The sequence below is a fragment of the Oncorhynchus mykiss genome, chromosome 3 (assembly GCF_013265735.2).
Source record: "Oncorhynchus mykiss isolate Arlee chromosome 3, USDA_OmykA_1.1, whole genome shotgun sequence".
Classification (NCBI taxonomy): domain Eukaryota; kingdom Metazoa; phylum Chordata; class Actinopteri; order Salmoniformes; family Salmonidae; genus Oncorhynchus; species Oncorhynchus mykiss.
Genome location: NC_048567.1, coordinates 63096277 through 63119183, shown reverse-complemented (window position 1 = coordinate 63119183; position 22907 = coordinate 63096277). Strand labels below are relative to the sequence as shown.

Sequence of the window (22907 nt, the reverse complement as noted above, 5' to 3'; positions counted from 1 at the left end):
ATGTAACACAGTCCAAGATAATCACATTTTTAATTGTTCCTGCTGTTTTAGCTATCATACTGATATCATACTGCCACGCAGGACCGGAATGTCAATGGGACTTTTAATTGGATTCCACAAAGGGAATCCCGCACGTGTGCGTGTCCTCCTCCGCGATGGCAGTCCAGGGCCATACGTGTCAGGAGTGTGTTAATGAAGTGACCAGTGGAGGACTCAGATCTCTCTGGGCTGACAGATCAGGCCTTTATAACCAGATAATTACAATATTAATATAATAACATGCTCTATTAAAAATCACCAGTTTTCATATGAGATGATAACAGAGACAGGAGTGAATACTGAGAATTATTTAATGAGGTGTTGTAGACTCAACGACTGTCTGGATTGATGGAGGAGCCTCCTTGAATGGTCTGATAGGAAGACAAAGAGGTAATTGGAAATGGTCAGGTGAGGGAGAGAAAAGAGAAGTCATTTCACAGTATAATGCATTTAGTATGTGTTACAATTCACTTCCATCTTGGTCTACATACTAATTGTTTCTCTCTGTATGTGCTGTTGTTATTCCCAACATAGCAGATCAGCAGATTATCTCCTAATTAAACCACATCATGTAATCACTGTCTGCTTTCTCTCTCCTCCTGTTTAGATAGTATGCCTCCATCAAACCATAGAAAGACTGGATAGAATGTCGATTAGATGTACATTTTCTTGAAGGACTAAAACAATGGGGGAGAGTGAAAGGAGCCTGAGTCGTTTTATAAAGCACAGGAATTAAAGGCATCAACGAGAGTACTTACAGACAGATAAATTGTTTCTGCCTTGCTAGCACCTTGAGGAATTAAAGAAGGTCTTTAACACACATTTCTGACTGTCTGAATATAATTGCCTACATTAATGCACTGGGCATCCTGGACGTATGTGTGCATGTGTGTGCATGTCTTGTGTGCGACTGTATGGAGTGTCTGGCTGTCCCCTCTCGTCACTGACTGCAGGACTCGTCCTCTCTGCCCTTCCCTCCTTAATGAATCTAATTCCCTATGCTAATAATATTCACCAGCCTCCCTCCCTCCCCTGACTAATACTGGCTCTGTCCTGCCCCAGGGCAGTGGTGGTGGGGTGGTAGAAGGGACGGGAGACTGAGGAAGCGAGGAGAATGGAGGCAGAAGGATCTGTCGTTTGACCCTCAGAGCTTGTGTTTCAGGAGATCACGATAGAGCAGAGACAGAAAGACCTGATTCTGCGCGCGGGATGTATCTGGTAATGGAGATAAAGACGAGGAGGGAACAGGAGAAGGGCATGTCATGCAGGGCTCAGAGAGGTGGATGGTGTGGAGAGAGAGGACTGACGGGAGAGACTGAGGTAGAGGAGAGGGACTTGATGTTCCATACCTGTTTCAGATTGTTGTCCTCGGGCTAGAGGTTCCTGAGGATAACAGCTTGTCATTGGCTGGAATAATGAGTGTCTCCATTAGTAGCCTGACTCCCCAGTGAGATGTCAGCAGAGAAAAGGTTTAAACAATAGTAGAACATCCCAATTTGACCTACTTTACATTATCAGTGGAGTAAGTGACTGAATGAATGGATTATTACTCATATTCACAGACAATGTCAATTACCTTCATTTTCTGTTTGAAAGTTGTGGGTACAGTGTGTGTGTGCATATGTGTGTGTGCGTGCATGCTCTGCTCCAGGCTGTTAGTGATGAGCTAACCCACCAGGGAAGATCATCTCATATTAAACACATTCCCCTGCTGCCCTGTGCCTGAGAGAAACACACCTCTCTCTCATTCTTCACATGGGCTAAGGTAGGAGAGTCACTCACTGACTCACTGACCCTCTCCTCCTTTCCTCTTTCCCTGTCACCCCCCTCCATCCTCCCCTCTATCTGTCCCGGTGTAGTCGACAGAATCCATCCATCAACTAGAGTGTCTTGCTGTTTAAATCCCCTGCTACCACTCTGAGTCCTGGGCCTGTCTCTGCCTGTGTCTGAATGTGTTAGCAAAGCACCATAACACCATAACTTGTAACGTGTCACATATCATACATATTATACCAGCCAGGCATGAACTCAGAACTGGTGGATGGTCATGTCAATTAAATCAGAATTTACTCCTGCTTGAATACATGCTGAATATGAACAATGCTAGAGTAATGTCGATCACATGCATCAGATCGTAAATGAAATGGAACCAGTTGACATATATAGGTATAATAATTGAGAAGAAAAAAAGATAAAAGCCCATGTTCCTGTACTGAGTCATCATTCAACCCTTCAGCATTCCTGAAGGGAAAACATATTTCATTATGCGTTGCATTTGGATTGCACTACAGTGAGTCTACATGGATTTTATTAGAGGTGATTCTCAGAGATTCCCAGTGATTGTACTGGGATCTAATTTCACACATGACATCTCTGCTGTCTGTCTGTCTGTGTCGTTAGTTAGCAACACGTTAACATTAAACGTCTGTTCGCCTCAGGCAAAACCACCAACAGAGAGAGAGCGAGAGAAAGAGAGGGAGAGAAAGAGAGGGAGAGCGATACAACAGAGAGAGAGAGAGAGAGAGAGAGAGAGAGAGAGAGAGAGAGAGAGCAAGAGACAGAGAGAGAGAAAGAGCGATACAACAGAGAGATACATTTTAAAAAATGCCACAGAAGGAATTCTCATTTAATGGCCTCAACATGTCCCCCCTCCCTTCCCTCCAATATTAGATGTAAATATTTAATATAACTGAAGACTGCATTCACAGCAAATACAGCAGGCTGTTGTTTGTGCCATTACGAAGGGTGCTGTAGAGGGCCTGTGTGCTGGGGGCTGGCTGGATGGATCACCTCTGGGCCTGTGGTAGTGGTAGTGATGTTCCCTGTAGTCTACTACTGATTAGACCCAATATCTCCCTAATAACCTTAACTAGAACAACGCCCCAGGACGCTGCTCGCCCCCGCTGGGATGGAGAGGGGGGTGAGCTGAAGGCTACTAAACCACCTCTCATCTGTCTTCTCAAAGTCACCTCACTATCATCTGTTATCTTCTCCTCTCCTCCTGTACTTGTACCCCATCCTTTCATTTTGAGCCAGAACTCCCGTCTCTTCCTCTCCTATTTTCCTCTTCTCTACTCCCTTCTTTTCCATTGAACCAAATGGAGGGAACTCAGCATTGCCATGGGATTGAGTTGGTTATGGGTTCAAGTGATCAGACTGCAGAAGTTGCTGCATGAATATGAAGAGAAACCATCCTATGAATGTCCCTGACCTCAGTGGTAACATTATCCAGTGAGATGAGGATGAAAGGAGAACAAAATAATTGATGGTGGTTTAAAGCTGTAGGAAGTGTTTTTATGTCTAGCACTCCCTATGTGGTTGTTTTTATGTACATGGTACTTTACATTTTCATAGCTTCTTAACACACCCAGACACACACACATACACACACACACACATGAGCGCACACAGAGACACACACACAGACATAAGAATCCCTAGCGATTGCTATATTTCTATGTACATAGAAAAGACATGTACATAGAAAATGTACATATAAAAACATGTACATAGAAAGATATTTTCTAATAGGGGCATAATCCAATATGCAAAACTGAAAACCCAAATTCTAATGAATATGGCCTGCGCTCGACCTACACTTGCTTTCAAGTGACTAATCCTCTTTTTCTCCTCAGTCTCTGCAATTTCAGAGCAGAGTTGACCAAATCATCACTTATTACTTTTATGGCTTTTATCTACCACAGTTCTTACAGAATTCACTGTGCGGGTTGTAATGACTGGTAGAATGCGTCAGTTTTAAGTTGGAACAGTACCGCGCTCTACAGGAGACTCGAGGAACTGGACTTGGTGTCGTCAGAGAGTCGGGGCTGTCATGTGAGAAGCTGTGGAAGCACTTCGACCAGGAAATCTCAGATTGTTGATAGGGCGACAGTTTAGCTGGTGACCGTCGGGGAGCGGAGAAGTTGTTTTTAGTATTAAAAGGTTTTAGTTTTCATTTGTGCGCCATGGCATCTCTATTCAAGAAGAAGACAGTCGATGGTAAGTTTGTTTTACACTGATTGTAGACTTGTAACAAATGAACAAAGTTGTTTGATTTGGTGAGAGCCAGTCCGCCACTAACGAGCATAGGCTACTGAACAAGCCTGTTTTACCAGTTTAACTGATACCAGTTTGAAAAGTCACGATTCATGTTTATGTTACGAAATCAAAATCGGTCAACGTTGAATCCTCTAAAGTTAGATTGTGTGTTAATGAGGATTAGCTGAAATACCAAGGATATTTATAAACTGGCTGCCTGAAACTAGACATACAATTCCACTTGTCTGTGTATTAGTGAAGGTAGCTGGTAAAGTTGTTTAAAAAAAACACTGTTCTGTGTTGTCTGTCACAATTTATGACCATCGTGTAACTGGTGAACAGTTACAGTGTAGCTGCAGACATTGGTACATTGTTCAATTGATGTGATGACGCTGTCTACAGTATGTTCAAGTGTTACTTTGTAACTTACCTGCTGACTGCAACATATCCATTCCAAGGAACAGCATCTAGCAGTGTAACTCCTGTAAGAAAGCTTTGTTCAGATTTAGACAGAGCTAGTGAGAGAATCGTGTGATCCATAGATACTGGTGTTGAATGATTGCGTTACTTCATTCTGTTTATTAAAAGACAGATGGATATAGGTTATGTTGACAATAGTCTGCTCCAGTCCCTCTACTGCCCCAAACCCCCACAAAATGGCTCTTAAGTTAAGTGATGATGATGTCAATATTTTTATTAGGATATGTTTAGGACTGTAAAACACTTATTTCAGTGTTCCTGTCTCAGAGTTGTCAAATGTGATGCATGGGAAACAAATTCATCAGTCAATGCACAACTAACTAACTAACTAACTATGTCTGTCTGTCTGTCTCTGTCTCTCTGTCTCTCTCTCTTTGAAGATGTAGCAATATGTTGAACGGAGAACCCCAAAATATAGATTTTCAGGTCTCGTGAAAAAAATTATCTCAATGTGTCTTACCTCGATAACAAAGGTTAAGAAGAGGAAGAAATGTCTCCATCTTATATTGCCTTGAGCCATTGAAATACTGGGCCTAATGCCTATCAGTTAAAATGTCTTGCTTAATGGCCATCAACCTTACGAGGTCAAAATGCAATAACTCTTCAGGCTATTTAGAAAATATAATGCATCAATTATAGCTAAATCACTAATTACTTTATTAAAGTTTCCATCTAATTCAATTTCAAGTTTATCTCATTCAATGTGAAAAAGTCATTCCATGACCACAGTGTCATTGATAAAGAATATTCACTTACTGTCATTTTGCTGTACCTTTATTAAGGTCAGATAGCTGATAGGATATCTCCTCTTCTCTCTCTGGACGTGGCGTGCCAAGGTTGCCCGTTGTCGAGAAGCAGTGGTATCCCATAGTAGGGCGTGTAGTGGCGTGCGGGGGTGCGATGGCGGGTGGAGGTTAGCTGGTGGAGTTTTATAGATGATACCCCACCCTCTTTTAGACGTTGTCAATACGTCACCCTGTACGTAGATACTACGCTTCACTCTCACAAGTGGTCCAGCCTTCTCTCTCTCTCTCTCTCTCTCTCTGGAGTTTTGGGGAGATGAGGCTCTGGTACCTATAGCAAGGATTTTCACTATTTTAGTTAATTTTTTTGTCAACATTTTCTACTTTAGGGTAATTTTGTCAAATTTTGAGAGCCTATTAATCTGCAAAAACATTTATTTAACTTTTCTGCAGTGGGGATATATATATGAGAGAGAAATGTTATATATATATATATATATATATATATATATATAAGTTCTCTATCACTCTCGCCAGGCATTTTACTCTAAAAGATTGACATGCTTTATAACACAACATTCACTGCTGCCATGCTTCAGTTTGGACTTTCACTGAGGAAATGATATTTTCTAACACAAAAATATTGTTTTTAAATGTTTTATATATACTTCTCTTTAGTTTTGAGGAAAACCCTTTTAAGAAAAGTAATTTTCTTTGAATATGTAGCATTTTGATCCAGTAGTGAAAGAGAGGGTCAACAGATGCTGAATTTAGAGGCTGAATTTAGAGGCTGAATTTGAGTCTGGTGTTAGAGGCTGAATTTGAGTCTGGTGTTAGAGGCTGAATTTGAGTCTGGCGTTAGAGGCTGAATTTAGGGGCTGAATTTGAGTCTGGTGTTAGAGGCTGAATTTAGGGGCTGAATTTAGAGTATGGCGTTAGAGGCTCAATTTAGAGGCTGGTGTTAGAGCTACTGGTACCCACTCCACTGTAGGGAGAATCTCTGGCTAATAGCAGTGTAGGGGACCGTGTCCTCTACCCTAATACAGGAGCTGGGATGACCGGGACACATTCACAGCTGTGTGTGTGTGTGTGTGTGTGTGTGTGTGTGTGTGTGTGTGTGTGTGTGTCTGTCTTAGGGACTGCTCCTGTATGACTCTCTTCATGCATGCCCCCTCTTCTTCACTTCAATATGGTCCCCTTGATGCTACACTTCAAGGGTTATATCCTGTCTTAAAACATTGATTCTTATTTGTTGACACCACATAGCAGAGGTGGGACCAAATCATTGTTTTACAAGTCACAAGTAAGTCTCAAGTCTTAGCACTCAAGTCCCAAGTCAAGAAAGGCAAGTCCAAGTCAAGACCATCAAGTCTCAAGTCAAGACCGTCAAGTCCTAAACTTTGAGTTTCGAGTCCTAAACAAGTCGTAATGTACTCTTCACCAAATGTAATACCATTTCATATTTTTAACAAGAGTAATAGTTAGTATATTACATTTACACAAATCATGAATGCTTTTAAAAATATCTATCTATATTTATTTATTTCCAAATAAACGTTATATTTCCATGGAAATACATGGGTAGCCATGAGAAAGAACCCCCCCCCCCCACCCACCCAATAGTGATCGTCTATCGAGGATCGCTATGGGGTGCAATCGGGCGATGTAGGCTTGTACACAATCGCCCAACCTTAACACACACACACACTCTGTGTGGTTACAGTAGGCTAACGTATGTCAATGGTTTTAGGAACACCAGTAACATCAGTCAGGATTAAGGCTACCAACTGCCTAGCCAGTTGTAGCTCAGTCTTGGGTACAATGATCACGTTCCCGCACTGACTGACTGTGTGGAGGCTCATTGATTTAAAGTTACATTAGCCTACATGATACACTAGTAAAGTTATAAATGATATAGCTGTCGGCTATATTAGCCTACATGATACACTAGTAAAGTTATAAATGATATAGCTGTCGGCTATATTAGCCTACATGATACACTAGTAAAGTAATAAAATATATAGCTGTCGGCTATATTAGCCTACATGATACACTAGTAAAGTAATAAAATATATAGCTGTCGGCTATATTAGCCTACATGATACACTAGTAAAGTAATAAAATATATAGCTGTCGGCTATATTAGCCTACATGATACACTAGTAAAGAAATAACATATATAGCTGTCGGCTATATTAGCCTACATGATACACTAGTAAAGAAATAACATATATAGCTGTCGGCTATATTAGCCTACATGATACACTAGTAAAGAAATAACATATATAGCTGTCGGCTATATTAGCCTACATGATACACTAGTAAAGAAATAACATATATAGCTGTCGGCTATATTAGCCTACATGATACACTAGTAAAGAAATAACATATATAGCTGTCGGCTATATTAGCCTACATGATACACCAGTAAAGTTATAAATGATATAGCTGTCGGCTATATTAGCCTACATGATACACTAGTAAAGAAATAACATATATAGCTGTCGGCTATATTAGCCTACATGATACACTAGTAAAGAAATAACATATATAGCTGTCGGCTATATTAGCCTACATGATACACTAGTAAAGAAATAACATATATAGCTGTCGGCTATATTAGCCTACATGATACACTAGTAAAGAAATAACATATATAGCTGTCGGCTATATTAGCCTACATGATACACTAGTAAAGAAATAACATATATAGCTGTCGGCTATATTAGCCTACATGATACACTAGTAAAGAAATAACATATATAGCTGTCGGCTATATTAGCCTACATGATACACTAGTAAAGTTATAAATGATATAGCTGTCGGCTATATTAGCCTACATGATACACTAGTAAAGAAATAACATATATAGCTGTCGGCTATATTAGCCTACATGATACACTAGTAAAGTTATAAATGATATAGCTGTCGGCTATATTAGCCTACATGATACACTAGTAAAGTTATAAATTATATAGCTGTCGGCTATATTAGCCTACATGATACACTAGTAAAGTTATAAATGATATAGCTGTCGGCTATATTAGCCTACATGATACACTAGTAAAGTTATAAATGATATAGCTGTCGTCTATATTAGCCTACATGATACACTAGTAAAGTTATAAATGATATAGCTGTCGGCTATATTAGCCTACATGATACACTAGTAAAGTTATAAATGATATAGCTGTCGGCTATATTAGCCTACATGATACACTAGTAAAGTTATAAATGATATAGCTGTCGGCTATATTAGCCTACATGATACACCAGTAAAGTAATAAATGATATAGCTGTCGGCTATATTAGCCTACATGATACACTAGTAAAGTTATAAATGATGTAGCTGTCGGCTATATTAGCCTACATGATACACTAGTAAAGTTATAAATGATATAGCTGTCGGCTATATTAGCCTACATGATACACTAGTAAAGTTATAAATGATGTAGCTGTCGGCTATATTAGCCTACATGATACACTAGTAAAGTTATAAATGATATAGCTGTCTGCTATATTGGCCTACATGATACACTAGTAAAGTTATAAATGATATAGCTGTCGGCTATATTAGCCTACATGATACACTAGTAAAGTTATAAATGATATAGCTGTCGGCTATATTAGCCTACATGATACACTAGTAAAGTTATAAATGATGTAGCTGTCGGCTATATTAGCCTACATGATACACTAGTAAAGTAATAAAATATATAGCTGTCGGCTATATTAGCCTACATGATACACTAGTAAAGTTATAAATGATATAGCTGTCGGCTATATTAGCCTACATGATACACTAGTAAAGTTATAAATGATGTAGCTGTCGGCTATATTAGCCTACATGATACACTAGTAAAGTAATAAAATATATAGCTGTCGGCTATATTAGCCTACATGATACACTAGTAAAGTTATAAATGATATAGCTGTCGGCTATATTGGCCTACATGATACACTAGTAAAGTAATAAAATATATAGCTGTCGGCTATATTAGCCTACATGATACACTAGTAAAGTTATAAATGATATAGCTGTCGGCTATATTAGCCTACATGCTACACTAGTAAAGTTATAAATGATATAGCTGTCGGCTATATTAGCCTCGACTTACCGTTCTTTGTGCAGCTTCAAATGTCGAACAAAGTTGGAAATTGTTGCGCCTCCGTCTGTCATTTTCTTCCCACATGGTTTACAAGTTGCAGTCCGTTTTTTGTTGATACAGGTCATCTTTATATCCGAAAATAATAATTTGGGTTATCATCTTTCCAAGAGCTCCATCTGAATTCACCCGCAGACATTCCTCTGCATAGCCACACGCAACTTTTTCTCAGCTGGTACAATTTAATTGGCTGTTGTCTGATTCAAACTTTAATCCGTTAAATGAAGAGTTGATGCGCTGTACACTTTTTTTAATAGCATAATTTTATATATTTGGGCTTGGGGAGGGTATCAAGTCAGGTCGAGTCATAAGGCTCAAGTCTAAGTCAAGTCACAAGTCATTGGTGTTAAAGTCAAAGTTGAGTTGCAAATCATCATATTTGTGACTCGAGTCCACACTTCTGCCACACAGTTTACCCTGCCACACAGTTTACCCTGCCACACAGTTTACCCTGCCACACAGTTTACCCTGCCACACAGTTGACCCTGCCACACAGTTGACCCTGCCACACAGTTGACCCTGCCACACAGTTTACCCTGCCACACAGTTTACCCTGCCACACAGTTTACCCTGCCACACAGTTTACCCTGCCACACAGTTTACCCTGCCACACAGTTTACCCTGCCACACAGTTGACCCTGCCACACAGTTGACCCTGCCACACAGTTTACCCTGCCACACAGTTTACCCTGCCACACAGTTGACCCTGCCACACAGTTGACCCTGCCACACAGTTGACCCTGCCACACAGTTGACCCTGCCACACAGTTTACACTGCCACACAGTTTACACTGCCACACAGTTTACCCTGCCACACAGTTGACCCTGCCACACAGTTGACCCTGCCACACAGTTGACCCTGCCACACAGTTGACCCTGCCACACAGTTGACCCTGCCACACAGTTGACCCTGCCACACAGTTGACCCTGCCACACAGTTGACCCTGCCACACAGTTGACCCTGCCACACAGTTTACCCTGCCACACAGTTTACCCTGCCTACGTTTGTAAAAGTATAAATACTATGTTATGAAGGGCTGTTTGGGTCTATCTGAACTATAAGAGTTAGATGCTGAGCTCTCTTTAGTGTTGGTCCCTCTGTACTTTAAGAAATAATCCACTTCTATCGTGTAGAAGTTGAGTGGTATTTGGAGCAGGGCGTGTGTTTCAGACTGTGTTATACACACGCCCTATCAGGGTAATGGAGAGTGGTATTTGGAGCAGGGCGTGTGTTTCAGACTGTGTTATACACACGCCCTATCAGGGTAATGGAGAGTGGTATTTGGAGCAGGGCGTGTGTTTCAGACTGTGTTATACACACGCCCTATCAGGGTAATGGAGAGTGGTATTTGGAGCAGGGCGTGTGTTTCGTACTGTGTTATACACACGCCCTATCAGGGTAATGGAGAGTGGTATTTGGAGCAGGGCATGTGTTTCAGACTGTGTTATACACACGCCCTATCAGGGTAATGGAGAGTGGTATTTGGAGCAGGGCGTGTGTTTCAGACTGTGTTATACACACGCCCTATCAGGGTAATGGAGAGTGGTATTTGGAGCAGGGCGTGTGTTTCAGACTGTGTTATACACACGCCCTATCAGGGTAATCGAGAGTGGTATTTGGAGCAGGGCGTGTGTTTCAGACTGTGTTATACACATGCCCTATCAGGGTAATGGAGAGTGGTATTTGGAGCAGGGCGTGTGTTTCGTACTGTGTTATACACACGCCCTATCAGGGTAATGGAGAGTGGTATTTGGAGCAGGGCGTGTGGTCTGACTGTGTTATACACACGCCCTGTCTGGGTAATGGAGAGTGAGGCAGGGATGGTTTAGATTCCAGCCTCAGCCCTGTTAATGAGAAATGTCTAGTCTAGAGCTATTGTCCTGGTCTACTACCCCATAATGGTACCATGCTTCTATAGCTTTTACAGAAGGCCTAGCACAATGCCAAGCATAACTGTGTGAATGAGCTGTAAGTCATAAATCATTTTGATTCAATAACTGTGTATGTTTGTAGAGTAAACATTTTCTCTCTCTCTCTCTCAGACATTATAAAGGAACAGACTAAGGAGCTTCGTGGTACTCAGAGACAGATCACTAGAGACAGAGCTGCTCTGGAGAAACAAGAGAAACAAATGGTGAGACACACACACACACACACACACACACACACACATCACTCACTCTATGAAGTGCTGGTAGGATGGAGGCAGGTATTAGTTTCTCAGTAGTACCTTTTCTGTAGATTGCTGCTGATTGCATCAAACGTGTGTAAATGACTGTAGGCTAATCCTGCTCCATCCTACCCCCTACCTCAACTCACATCCCTTTCCTGATCTGTCTATTAGGCCTATAGGCTGCTTCGCTAATGGCTGAGATAGAAAGGACAGGATTGGACAGGTAGATAGCTACAGGGGAGAGAGGAGGTAGAACACAGAGTCATGACAGGGCTGTGTGAACAGCAGAATACAACATTTCCCCTCCATTTCATCCTATGTCAGAAAGATGAAAGGAAGAGTGGTGTCCTGCTGTTGTTTTAAGTAAACATCACACAGGACAGAATTGCCTCCCAAGGGACCAGCTTTTTATTACTCATTAATATCTCTCCTAATTAATCTAGTTACTATTTTTGTTGGTCTGAAAAATCTATTCTCTAAGAAGAGGTAGTGACCTATTTTACAGTTTAACACACACACACACACACACACACACACACACACACCACACACAGCTTTCCCGGTCTCTGTTTGCTCTTGCTCTGCTGGGGCTGCTGTAGTTGCTGTGCTGGGAGACTCCTCATTATTATTAGACTCCTAACACAGAGACTACTGGGTCTTTCAGCAAGCTCCCCAAAAACACAACTGATGTCCACATTATTATCACTAACACAGAGACTACTGGGTCTTTCAGCAAGCTCCCCAAAAACACAACTGATGTCCACATTATTATCACTAACACAGAGACTATTGGGTCTTTCAGCTTCTCCCCAAAAACACAACTGATGTCCATATTATTATCACTAACACAGAGACTACTGGGTCTTTCAGCTTCTCCCCAAAAACACAACTGATGTCCACATTATTATCACTAACACAGAGACTACTGGGTCTTTCAGCAAGTTCCCCAAAAACACAACTGATGTCCACATTATTATCACTAACACAGAGACTACTGGGTCTTTCAGCAAGCTCCCCCAAAAACACAACTGATGTCCATATTATTATCACTAACACAGAGACTACTGGGTCTTTCAGCAAGCTCCCCAAAAAGATAGCAACATAGTTTCTCTCTCTCTCGTTCTCTCTCTCTCTCTCGCTCTCTCTCTCTCTCTCTCTCTCTCTCTCTCGTTCTCTCTCTCGTTCTCTCTCTCTCTCTCTCTCGTTCTCTCTCTCTCTCGTTCTCTCTCTCGTTCTCTCTCTCTCTCCCGTTCTCTCTCTCTCCCGTTCTCTCTCTCTCTCCCGTTCTCTCTCTCTCTCCCGTTCTCTCTCTCGTTCTCTCTCTCTCCCGTTCTCTCTCTCTCTCTCCCGTTCTCTCTCTCTCCCATTCTCTCTCTCTCTCTCTCGTTCTCTCTCTCGTTCTCTCTCTCGCTCTCGTTCTCTCTCTCGCTCTCGTTCTCTCTCTCGCTCTCGTTCTCTCTCTCGCTCTCGTTCTCTCTCTCGCTCTCGTTCTCTCTCTCGCTCTCGTTCTCTCTCTCTCTCGTTCTCTCTCTCTCTCGTTCTCTCTCTCTCTCGTTCTCTCTCTCTCTCTCGTTCTCTCTCCCTCTCTCTCTCTCGTTCTCTCTCTCTCGTTCTCTCTCTCTCGTTCTCTCTCTCTCCCGTTCTCTCTCTCTCGTTCTCTCTCCCGTTCTCTCTCTCTCCCGTTCTCTCTCTCTCCCGTTCTCTCTCTCTCTCCCGTTCTCTCTCTCTCTCTCGTTCTCTCTCTCTCTCTCGTTCTCTCTCTCGTTCTCTCTCTCGTTCTCTCTCTCGTTCTCTCTCTCTCCCGTTCTCTAGCTTTCTCTCTTTTTCTCTGTCTGTCTGTCTGTCTGTCTGTCTGTCTGTCTGTCTGTCTGTCTGTCTGTCTGTCTGTCTGTCTGTCTGTCTGTCTGTCTGTTGAACATCAGTAATAAGCTCACATCAGCAACACTCATCATCTCAGTCAGTCAACACTGAAACTCAGCTAGATCATCCTAGATTCCCACTGTTCAATATTTGCAGCATCATGTTTGCTCTATGGCAGATATTAAATATAAGCATAATTATTAAGATGCTTAGGTCTTATATTTTCTGTCTATTCTAGTTAGCAGGCAGACAGACACCACCTGTGTATATCTCTGAGGGTTATGTAATGAGCCTCCTCAGCTGTTTACCAGAGTTCTCTACCTGAGGAGAGCACTTCAATCAGCTCCTTCCCTCAGCTCAGCTCCTCTCCACCTTACGCAGCACTGCCTAATGGCAGTTTAACCCTCATACGCACTGGCAGAGGGAAGGGGTGGAGCATTTGGGAGTATTAATCCTGTAAACTGTAATGATGATCATTAATAAATAATTGTTTTCAGGTCTGGCTCTTCAGAACAAACACAAACACTCCCAGGGCTGCAGCTGAATCTGTACTGTTTCCCAGAGGACATGTACAGCCTTGCGGTGTGTGTTTCCTCAGGGCGAGAGGCTGATTTCATGTGTTTATCGAAGCTAAGAGAGGCCGGTAGCTTTCAGGTGTTTAGACCATTGCCAAATCATACTATTTACACTGTTTATACTCTAACAGGGCTCTCTGGGGAACCTGATGTATATGTATTGTATACAGTATGTGTATGTATTTATGTAAACAGTATGAGTGTAGTGAAGTTTCCTGATTTAAAGCCAGTCAGAAGCTCCCCCTTGATAATTCTGCTCCTGTTCCTTCCCTCCTAGGAGATGGAGATAAAGAAGATGGCTAAGTCTGGGAACCGGGAGGCCTGCAAGATCCTGGCCAAGCAGCTGGTCCAGCTGAGGAAACAGAAGAACAGGACCTACGCCGTCAGTTCAAAGGTCACCTCCATGTCTACACAGACCAAGGTCATGAACTCCCAGATGAAGATGGCAGGAGCCATGTCTGCTACGGCTAAGGTAAAGAGCACCATACACCAAGTTGGAGCATTTGTTGTGGAGTAGCTCCGCACATACATCTATGTGTTTCTGTGTGTCTGGGTAATTGAGGCCAAAAGCAGGTCCACTAACCCAGTTAAAACATTCAAACAGCTTCTCCAAAAACAGCAGAACACTTCAAAGGATTATTCTCCTCCCGAGTGTGTAATAATTAGTCTCTTAGTCTGTCTATTATTTCCTGTCATCCCCTCAGGATGGTAATGTTTGTCTGACTGGGTGGAGATCCTCCATCCTACACCTGTTTACAGCTCAGACACACAGATGACATCCATACACATCTTAGCTGTTATCAGTTAGGCTTCCGGTCATGTTCAAAGCAGCATATCTAATTAGCCCAGTTATAGGACTATATTAGCCCATCGTGTTTAGGCTTGGACCGTGAACTAGTTACAGTCACTAAGTATTTGTTAATGTTGTTATTCATGTATTAATGATCTATCTTTTTTTTCTCATTCAAAGCTGTCTGTTAATGAATCATAATCAGGATGGTGATTAGCTGAAACAAAGTGATGAACTGATCGTGTTTAGGGAAAACAGCTCACCATTCTGAGGTGGTAGAATGTAGCTGAATGTGTGTGTATCCTTCTATGACTCCTGCTACTCTGGGTACGACCATTTGTCTTCATTGTGGAGGAGAAAGTACAAACTTTTCACCAAAAATGCCAAACCAGCCTCTATGTACAGACACACACCAATATGCAGCTGCAGAGAAACCTCTAGAAACAGGGACACTCTCAAACAGTTTGGGGACAATATGCAAATGACATCTAATTAGAGGCAGTGTGTGCAGCTCGTTTGGATATTTTAGGCTCCGGAGTGAAACTAGGCCAAGGCTGTGCCAACACACAGAAAGAAGAGGATCCCTCTGTGTTGATAATGTGTGTACATGCTCTGGGAGTTGTGTATTGTCTGTGCAGTATAGTGTAGTAGTATTTGTGTTGTAACTCTTGTGTGTCTGTGTGTTGTCCAGACAATGCAGGCGGTGAACAAGAAGATGGATCCTCAGAAGACCCTCCAGACCATGCAGGACTTCCAGAAGGAGAACATGAAGATGGGCATGACAGAGGACATGAGTAAGAGCTGCTGTCATTGGCTCCCTAGCCTAGGATTTAAATATTTAAAATATGCACAATAGTAACAAAGAAAAACAGTCAAGTCCAAACCAAAAACTCCATGCAGATCAATGTGTTCGCCTGGTCTTTCAAAGACCTGTTAACTCACAGCTTTACGGTAAACTGACTAGTACCTCTGTCTCTACCTCTCTCTGTCTGCCCCCTCCCCCTTCCTGTTTACTCCTCTCCCTTCATCCCTCCAGTCAACGATACGTTAGATGAGATATTTGACGAGTCAGGTGACGAGGAAGAATCTCAGGACATTGTGAACCAGGTTCTGGATGAGATTGGCATTGAGATCTCTGGAAAGGTAAGATATACTGTCCTATACCATACCAAGGTCACTTCCCCTCTATAAGCAGTCCTCTGGAAAGGTAAGAGATAGTCCTATACCATACCACAGTCACTTCCCTCTATAAGCAGTCCTCTGGAAAGGTAAGAGATAGTCCTATACCATACCACAGTCACTTCCCTCTATAAGCAGTCCTCTGGAAAGGTAAGAGATAGTCCTATACCATACCACAGTCACTGCCCTCTATAAGCAGTCCTCTGGAAAGGTAAGAGATAGTCCTATACCATACCACAGTCACTGCCCCTCTATAAGCAGTCCTCTGGAAAGGTAAGAGATCCTATACCATCTCAATGCCTTCTTCCATCTGGATGCTGTGAGGTGTAGCAGACATGCAGACAGGCAGCTGGAGGAGAGGGGGGTAGCCCTTAGCCTGCCTGTTCTTATGGGAAGGTAGTCTGTAGATTGTGCCTGCATGTCTGTCAATATGTGCTGTATGGGAAGGTAGCCGGGTTGGGTTGTGCCTGTAGTCTGCCTGTGCATGATGATATATGAGAGGCCGTTAGTGGCTGTCCCCATCTGGCAGAGAGCCCACTCCCCCTGGGGGACAACATGTGTTACTACACCACACCGCTCTCAATGCAGAAGAGCCACTAGTATGTGTGTTGTAAACATGGCCGGTCCGCTCATTAGGCAGCCACATGTGGCTGCAGATTGAAAAGGGCACCATTTTCTGAGCTAAACTGACCAAGACGCACCTCCAACAACACATAAAACCTCACATAATTTTGCCCTAAAACAATGACAATTTCTCTCAACCAGTGTCATTTTGGCTTTTTAGGTGAGCGCTGATGCTGCCGTGTGATAAGCAGTGCCCACTTTGTCAAAATATTTACCTTGTCCGTTCCCAGCGCGCCTCTCCAGGGTGAAGTTGGAGAGATGCATCTCTGCTGCGCTCCACCAACGGTCTGTCAAAATGATCATCTAACATAAATCATGTAGCGGAAATAGGATATGGTAGAAACAGTATGTGGCCTTTTCTGTAGCCTACAGACTGGAGATAAAATGGATGACAATGTAATGAGACTTTTTACATCATGCCTAACCTAAATGGCGCTCAATCAAATTAAGAATGCGCTGTCATGTTATCAGACAACATATCCTAAAAACAAGACAGGTCAAAGTGGAATGGACAATCACAGCTGTTGTCCAGGAGTTGTCATGATCAGTGGTTTCAAGTTTGTATCCCACAATTTTTGACAAGCTGATCATAGTGAAAAATAAAATACTTGTGCATCTCCCGCTGTGTAAATACATTACAAATAGGCTCACGATAACTCCTGATAACGTTGGGAAGCTGATATTCAGAGCTTAATTAGCCAAATTGATTAGTCACAGGAATCAGGACTAGTACAGCCAATGGTGGCTCTACCACATGGATGGGCATTCATAAAATTCCACTGTGGGCTGACATGGTAGGCTACACTCCATCTTTTGGATGTCTTTTTTTTGGTGTTTTACCATCAGTAGGCTTACCACAGGTGGGCGTTCATAAAATGACATTTCAGGCAACATCGTAGGCTACAGTCTTGTTTAGTGCAGTCCGGACCGGCCTTGAGTTCAATGTCCTCGCAAAGATGTCTTTTCAAAGTCATTTTGCCTACTGGGACGATTCTAGTTTTTAGTGCAATCCGGACCGGCCTTGACTTCAATGTCCTCGCAAAGATGTCTTTTCAAAGTAATTTTGCCTACTGGGACGATTCTAGTTTTGTGGGGGTGCAATGACCTGGTTGTAAGCCCAGTGTCAGTGTTAACCTGTTGTAATGTGTGTGTTGTAAGCCCAGTGTCAGTGTTAACCTGTTGTAATGTGTGTGTTGTAAGCCCGGTGTCAGTGTTAACCTGTTGTAATGTGTGTGTTGTAAGCCCAGTGTCAGTGTTAAGCTGTTGTAATGTCTGTGTGTTGTAAGCCCAGTGTCAGTGTTAACCTGTTGTAATGTGTGTGTTGTAAGCCCGGTGTCAGTGTTAACCTGTTGTAATGTGTGTGTTGTACGCCCAGTGTCAGTGTTAACCTGTTGTAATGTGTGTGTTGTAAGCCCAGTGTCAGTGTTAACCTGTTGTAATGTGTGTGTTGTAAGCCCAGTGTCAGTGTTAACCTGTTGTAATGTGTGTGTTGTAAGCCCAGTGTCAGTGTTAACCTGTTGTAATGTGTGTGTTGTAAGCCCAGTGTCAGTGTTAACCTGTTGTAATGTGTGTGTTGTAAGCCCGGTGTCAGTGTTAACCTGTTGTAATGTGTGTGTTGTAAGCCCGGTGTCAGTGTTAACCTGTTGTAATGTGTGTGTTGTAAGCCCGGTGTCAGTGTTAACCTGTTGTAATGTGTGTGTTGTACGCCCAGTGTCAGTGTTAACCTGTTGTAATGTGTGTGTTGTAAGCCCAGTGTCAGTGTTAACCTGTTGTAATGTGTGTGTTGTAAGCCCAGTGTCAGTGTTAACCTGTTGTAATGTGTGTGTTGTAAGCCCAGTGTCAGTGTTAACCTGTTGTAATGTGTGTGTTGTAAGCCCAGTGTCAGTGTTAACCTGTTGTAATGTGTGTGTGTTTTCAGATGGTGAGAGCCCCAGCAGCAGGGAAGAATCTCCCCTCTGCCTCTCCTAAACGGAAAACACAGATCTCTGACGATGAGATAGAGAGACAGCTCAGAGCACTTGGAGTGGACTAACACAGACACACACACACACACACACACCTTGGGCTAGGTCTGTGTACTTGCAGGCTGGTGGTCCATGTGTCGGAGACTGGGAGACTGTGGCTGGTTATGAATAGGTAGTGACTACATTATGGAATAATAGAATGTCTTATTATGACCCAAACTACAATCTGCTGAAGGATGGGATATTCATGTACATACAGACAGTTGACTCCGGTGACTTCAATGTATACATGATATTCTGGAAGGACCAATCCTGTGGGAGGATGAAGTAATGATGTTTTTTGTGCTCTCACATCTTTAGGTACGGTACTATAGATGCTGGTGATGTCATAGACTACTGTCTGTAGTACCACTTACATGAACTCTAGGAACTACTGACAATGCTTGACTTTTTCACTAATAAACATTTTGCATGAGAATCTATGGAATCAGCTTGACCAAACTGTTGTATCCGTTAGGGACATACAGTTGAAGTCGGAAGTTTACATACACTTAGGTTGGAGTCATTAAATTTCATTTTTCAACCACTCCACAAATTTCTTGTTAACAAACTAGTTTTGGCATGTCGGTTAGGACATCTACTTTGTGCATGCATCAGCCAAGACCTCAGAAAAACAATTGTAGACCTCCACAAGTCTGGTTCATTCTTGGGAGCAATTTCCAAATGCCTGAAGGTACCACGTTCATCTATACAAACAATAGTACGCAAGTATAAACACCATGGGACCATGCAGCCGTTATACTGCTCAGGAAGGAGACGCGTTCTGTCTCCTAGAGATGAACGTACTTTGGTGCGAAAAGTGCAAATCAATCCCAGAACAGCAGCAAAGGACCTTGAGAAGATGCTGGAGGAAACGGGTACAAAAGTATCTATATCCACAGTAAAACGAGTCCTATATCGACATAACCTGAAAGGTCGCTCAGCAAGGAAGACTGCTCCAGCCACTGCTCCAAAACCGCCATTAAAAACTGCACATGAGGCCAAAGATCGTACTTTTGGGAGAAATGTCTTCTGGTCTGATGAAACAAAAATAGAACTGTTTGCCAATAATGACAATTGTTAGGTTTGGAGGAAAAAGGGGGAGGCTTGCAAGCCGAAGAACACCATCCCTACCGTGAAGCACGGGGGTGTCAGCATCATGTTGTGAGGGTGCTTTGCTGCAGGAGGGACTGGTGCACTTCACAAAATAGATGGCTTCATGATGTAGGAAAATGATGTGGATATATTGAAGCAACATCTCAAGACATCAGTTAAAGACACCAAGTTCAAGCTTGGTCGCAAATGGGTCTTCCAAATGTACAATGACCCCAAGTCTTCCAAAGTTGTGGCAAAAGGGCTTAAGGACAACAAGTCAAGGTATTGGAGTGGCCATCGCAAAGCCCTGACCTCAATCCTTTAGAACATTTGTGGGTAGAACTGAAAAAGCATGTGCGAACAAGGAGGCCTACAAACCTGACTCAGTTACACCAGCTCTGTCAGGAGGAATGGGCCAAAATTCACCCAACTTGTTGTGGGAGGCTACCCAAAACGTTTGACCCAAGTTCAACAATTTAAAGGCAATGCTACCAAATAATAATTGAGTGTATGTAAACTTCTGACCCACTGGGAATGTGATGAAAGAAATAAAAGCTGAAATAAATCATTCTCTCTACTATTATTCTGACATTTCACATTCTTAAAATAAAGTGGTGAGCCTAACTGACCTAAGACAGAGAATTTTTACTAGAATTAAATGTCAGGAATTGTGAAAAACTGAGTTGAAATGTATTTGGCTAAGGTGTATGTAAACTTCCGACTTCAACTGTAGATTCAGTTTGACACAAATTATAATCTAATGCTAATTCAAACTAATAATCATAAACTTCATATTTCAAGTAATGGTTACTTTTAATTGCTTGTTTTGTACAACTGAGTTGTACTTTAGTTTGAAGATGTCTGTCTTAGTTGGTCTCTGTGTGTCCTGTCTTTCTGATGTGGGATGGAACCAGTAGTGTGTCTGTCTGTCCTCATCTCTCTCTTTTTTTTATCTTGGCTGCTGTGCAGTTACCGTATCTGTTGTTGAAGCTGTTTTCTTAAACCGCACACACACTAGAGTGGACAAATAGTTTGCTAAGATGACACTAATGGTTTTGTCTTCCTGTAGTTCTCTCCACCATGCTGTAGAGCAGGTCAGAAGACAGTGACATATTGTGCAATGGCAGCTAAAGAGCATTTCATGCAGCCTAGAATGTTCTCTCATGGTCCTTTTGTGGTTTTCTAATGTCGACTGGTATAACACTGAATGCTAAAATGATTGTCTTGATGTTTGTTACTGGAAAGCATTGAGACTGGTACACTGTCTTTTACATGACTTTCTCTTCATCTTCATTTGTGGTGCAATTTTCCAGACAGGAAATGTAAATGAATGAAGGTTGTTGTCATGCCTTTTATCCACCATGTACAGTATGTCAACTAATGTATGTATCCTCTGTGTTTGTACAGTTCTACTGTTTAGGCTTGATGGCTTTTAAAATGAATAAAATCACTTCATGTACTATCTGCTGCTCAAACCACCTTCACACTTCATTCACACCAATGGTGTTTTTATTTAGTGATTGAAGGGGACAGTCAACAGTAGAAGTGACAGACATGGCACAGAACTGCAACTACATGTAGCTGAGGCTACAGTCACACACAGCCTCCCTCTCACTGGAGCCATATAAACCACAGGCTGTAAATTCCCATGGACAGATACTCCAATCTCCGCTGTGGAGCTTTGCAGTTCCTTCAGGGTTATCTTTGGTCTCTTTGTTGCCTCTCTGATTAATGCCCTCCTTGCCTGGTTCGTGAGTCTTGGTGGGCGGGCCTCTTGGCAGGTTTGTTGTGGTGCCATATTCATTCCATTTTTTAATAATGGATTTAATGGCGCTCCGTGGGATGTTCAAAGTTTCTGATATTTTTTTATAACCCAACCCTGATCTGTACTTCTCCACAACTTTGTCCCTGACCTGTTTGGAGAGCTCCTTGGTCTTCATGGTACCTCTTGCTTGGTGGTGCCCCTTGCTTAGTGGTGTTGCGGACTCTGGGGCCTTTCAGAACAGGTATGTATACTGGTATGTATGTATACTGAGATCATGTGACAGCTCATGTGACACAGGTGGACTTTATTTAACTAATTATGTAACTTCTGAAGGTAATTGGTTGCACCAGATCTTATTTCATAGCAAAGAGGATGAATACATGTGCTGCACCACTTTTCCATTGTTTTATTTTAGTAATTTTTGTGAAACAAGCCATTTTATTCATGTCCATTACATGAAATACAAATCCATTTAAATTACAGGTTGTAATGCAACAAAATAGGAAAAACGCTAAGTGGTTGAATACTTTTGCAAGGCACTGTATGCTGCAGTATAATGTCTCCAGTATGCTACAGGGAGACAGGTGCTTATCTACCATCACCTACATCAGCTCCTCTCCTCACTGTTGGTTTCAATGTATTTATTCATGGAAAACACATTAACAAATCAATAAGTATGGAAAATGACACATAAAACTGGGACAGTGGGTTTTGATTAATTACAAATCAAAATGTCTGCGAATGTCTGTATATAGTCTTCTCTCTCTCTGGGTTTGAAGATACTGTATATCTGACTCGAAAACACAAATCTGTCAATAAATTAGGTGTTCACCTACAGTACCAGTCAAAAGTATGGACACATCAATTCTATTCAAGGCATACATAACCAGCATGGCTACCACAGCTTTCTGCAGCGATACACCATTACATTTGGTTTGCGTTTAGTGGGACTATCATTTGTTTTTCAACAGGACAATGACCCAACACACCTCCAGGCTGTGTAATTGCTATTTGACCAAGAAGGAGAGTGATGGAGTGCTGCATCAGATGACCTGGCCTCCACAATCACCTGACCTCAACCCAGTTGAGATGGTTTGGGATGAGTTGGACTGAAGAGTGAAGGAAAAGCAGCCAACAAGTGCTCAGCTTATGTGGGAACTCCGTCAATCAATCAAATTGACTTATAAAGCCCTGCTGTACAGAAACCAAGCCTAAAACCCCAAACAGCAAGCAATGCAGATGTAGAAGCTTTTCCAGCATTCCTCATAAAGCTGGTTGAGAGAATGCCAAGAGTGTGCAAAGATGTCATCAAGGTAAAGGGTGGCCACTTTGAAGAATCTCAAATATAACATTTATTTTGATTGTTTAAGACTTTT

At 42.2% G+C, this 22907-nt stretch overlaps 1 protein-coding gene and 1 long non-coding RNA gene across 2 annotated transcripts in view; one reads left to right on the top strand and one right to left on the bottom strand.

The window, feature by feature from the left end:
* Positions 1-5517, bottom strand: part of LOC110520363 — a 5741-nt gene extending 224 nt beyond the window's left edge. The window contains exons 1-4 of the long non-coding RNA XR_002472972.2: positions 5314-5517; positions 4508-4559; positions 1389-1446; positions 1-410 (exon numbers count right to left, since the gene is read on the bottom strand). The exon at positions 1-410 is cut by the window's left edge and continues 224 nt beyond it. This is a non-coding gene — a long non-coding RNA (uncharacterized LOC110520363). The remainder of the gene's footprint in view (positions 411-1388; positions 1447-4507; positions 4560-5313) is intronic.
* On the top strand, positions 3824-19110 carry chmp2ba (charged multivesicular body protein 2Ba). The gene is made up of 6 exons (XM_036974898.1): positions 3824-4038; positions 11510-11601; positions 14353-14547; positions 15557-15659; positions 15902-16008; positions 18587-19110. Exons 1-6 carry the CDS (start codon positions 4005-4007, stop codon positions 18698-18700), a joined length of 645 nt encoding a protein of 214 aa, XP_036830793.1. The 5' UTR covers positions 3824-4004; the 3' UTR covers positions 18701-19110.
* Positions 19111-22907: the final 3797 nt, after the last annotated feature.

What these genes read in the sequence shown, in the direction of transcription:
- chmp2ba (XM_036974898.1), top strand. Translation starts at nt 4,005, where the DNA reads ATGGCATCTCTATTCAAGAAGAAGACAGTCGATG. An exon ending in CCATGTCTGCTACGGCTAAG is followed by an intron (nt 14,548 to 15,556) that starts GTAAAGAGCACC and finishes TGTGTTGTCCAG; the next exon opens with ACAATGCAGGCGGTGAACAA. An exon ending in GGGCATGACAGAGGACATGA is followed by an intron (nt 15,660 to 15,901) that starts GTAAGAGCTGCT and finishes TCATCCCTCCAG; the next exon opens with TCAACGATACGTTAGATGAG.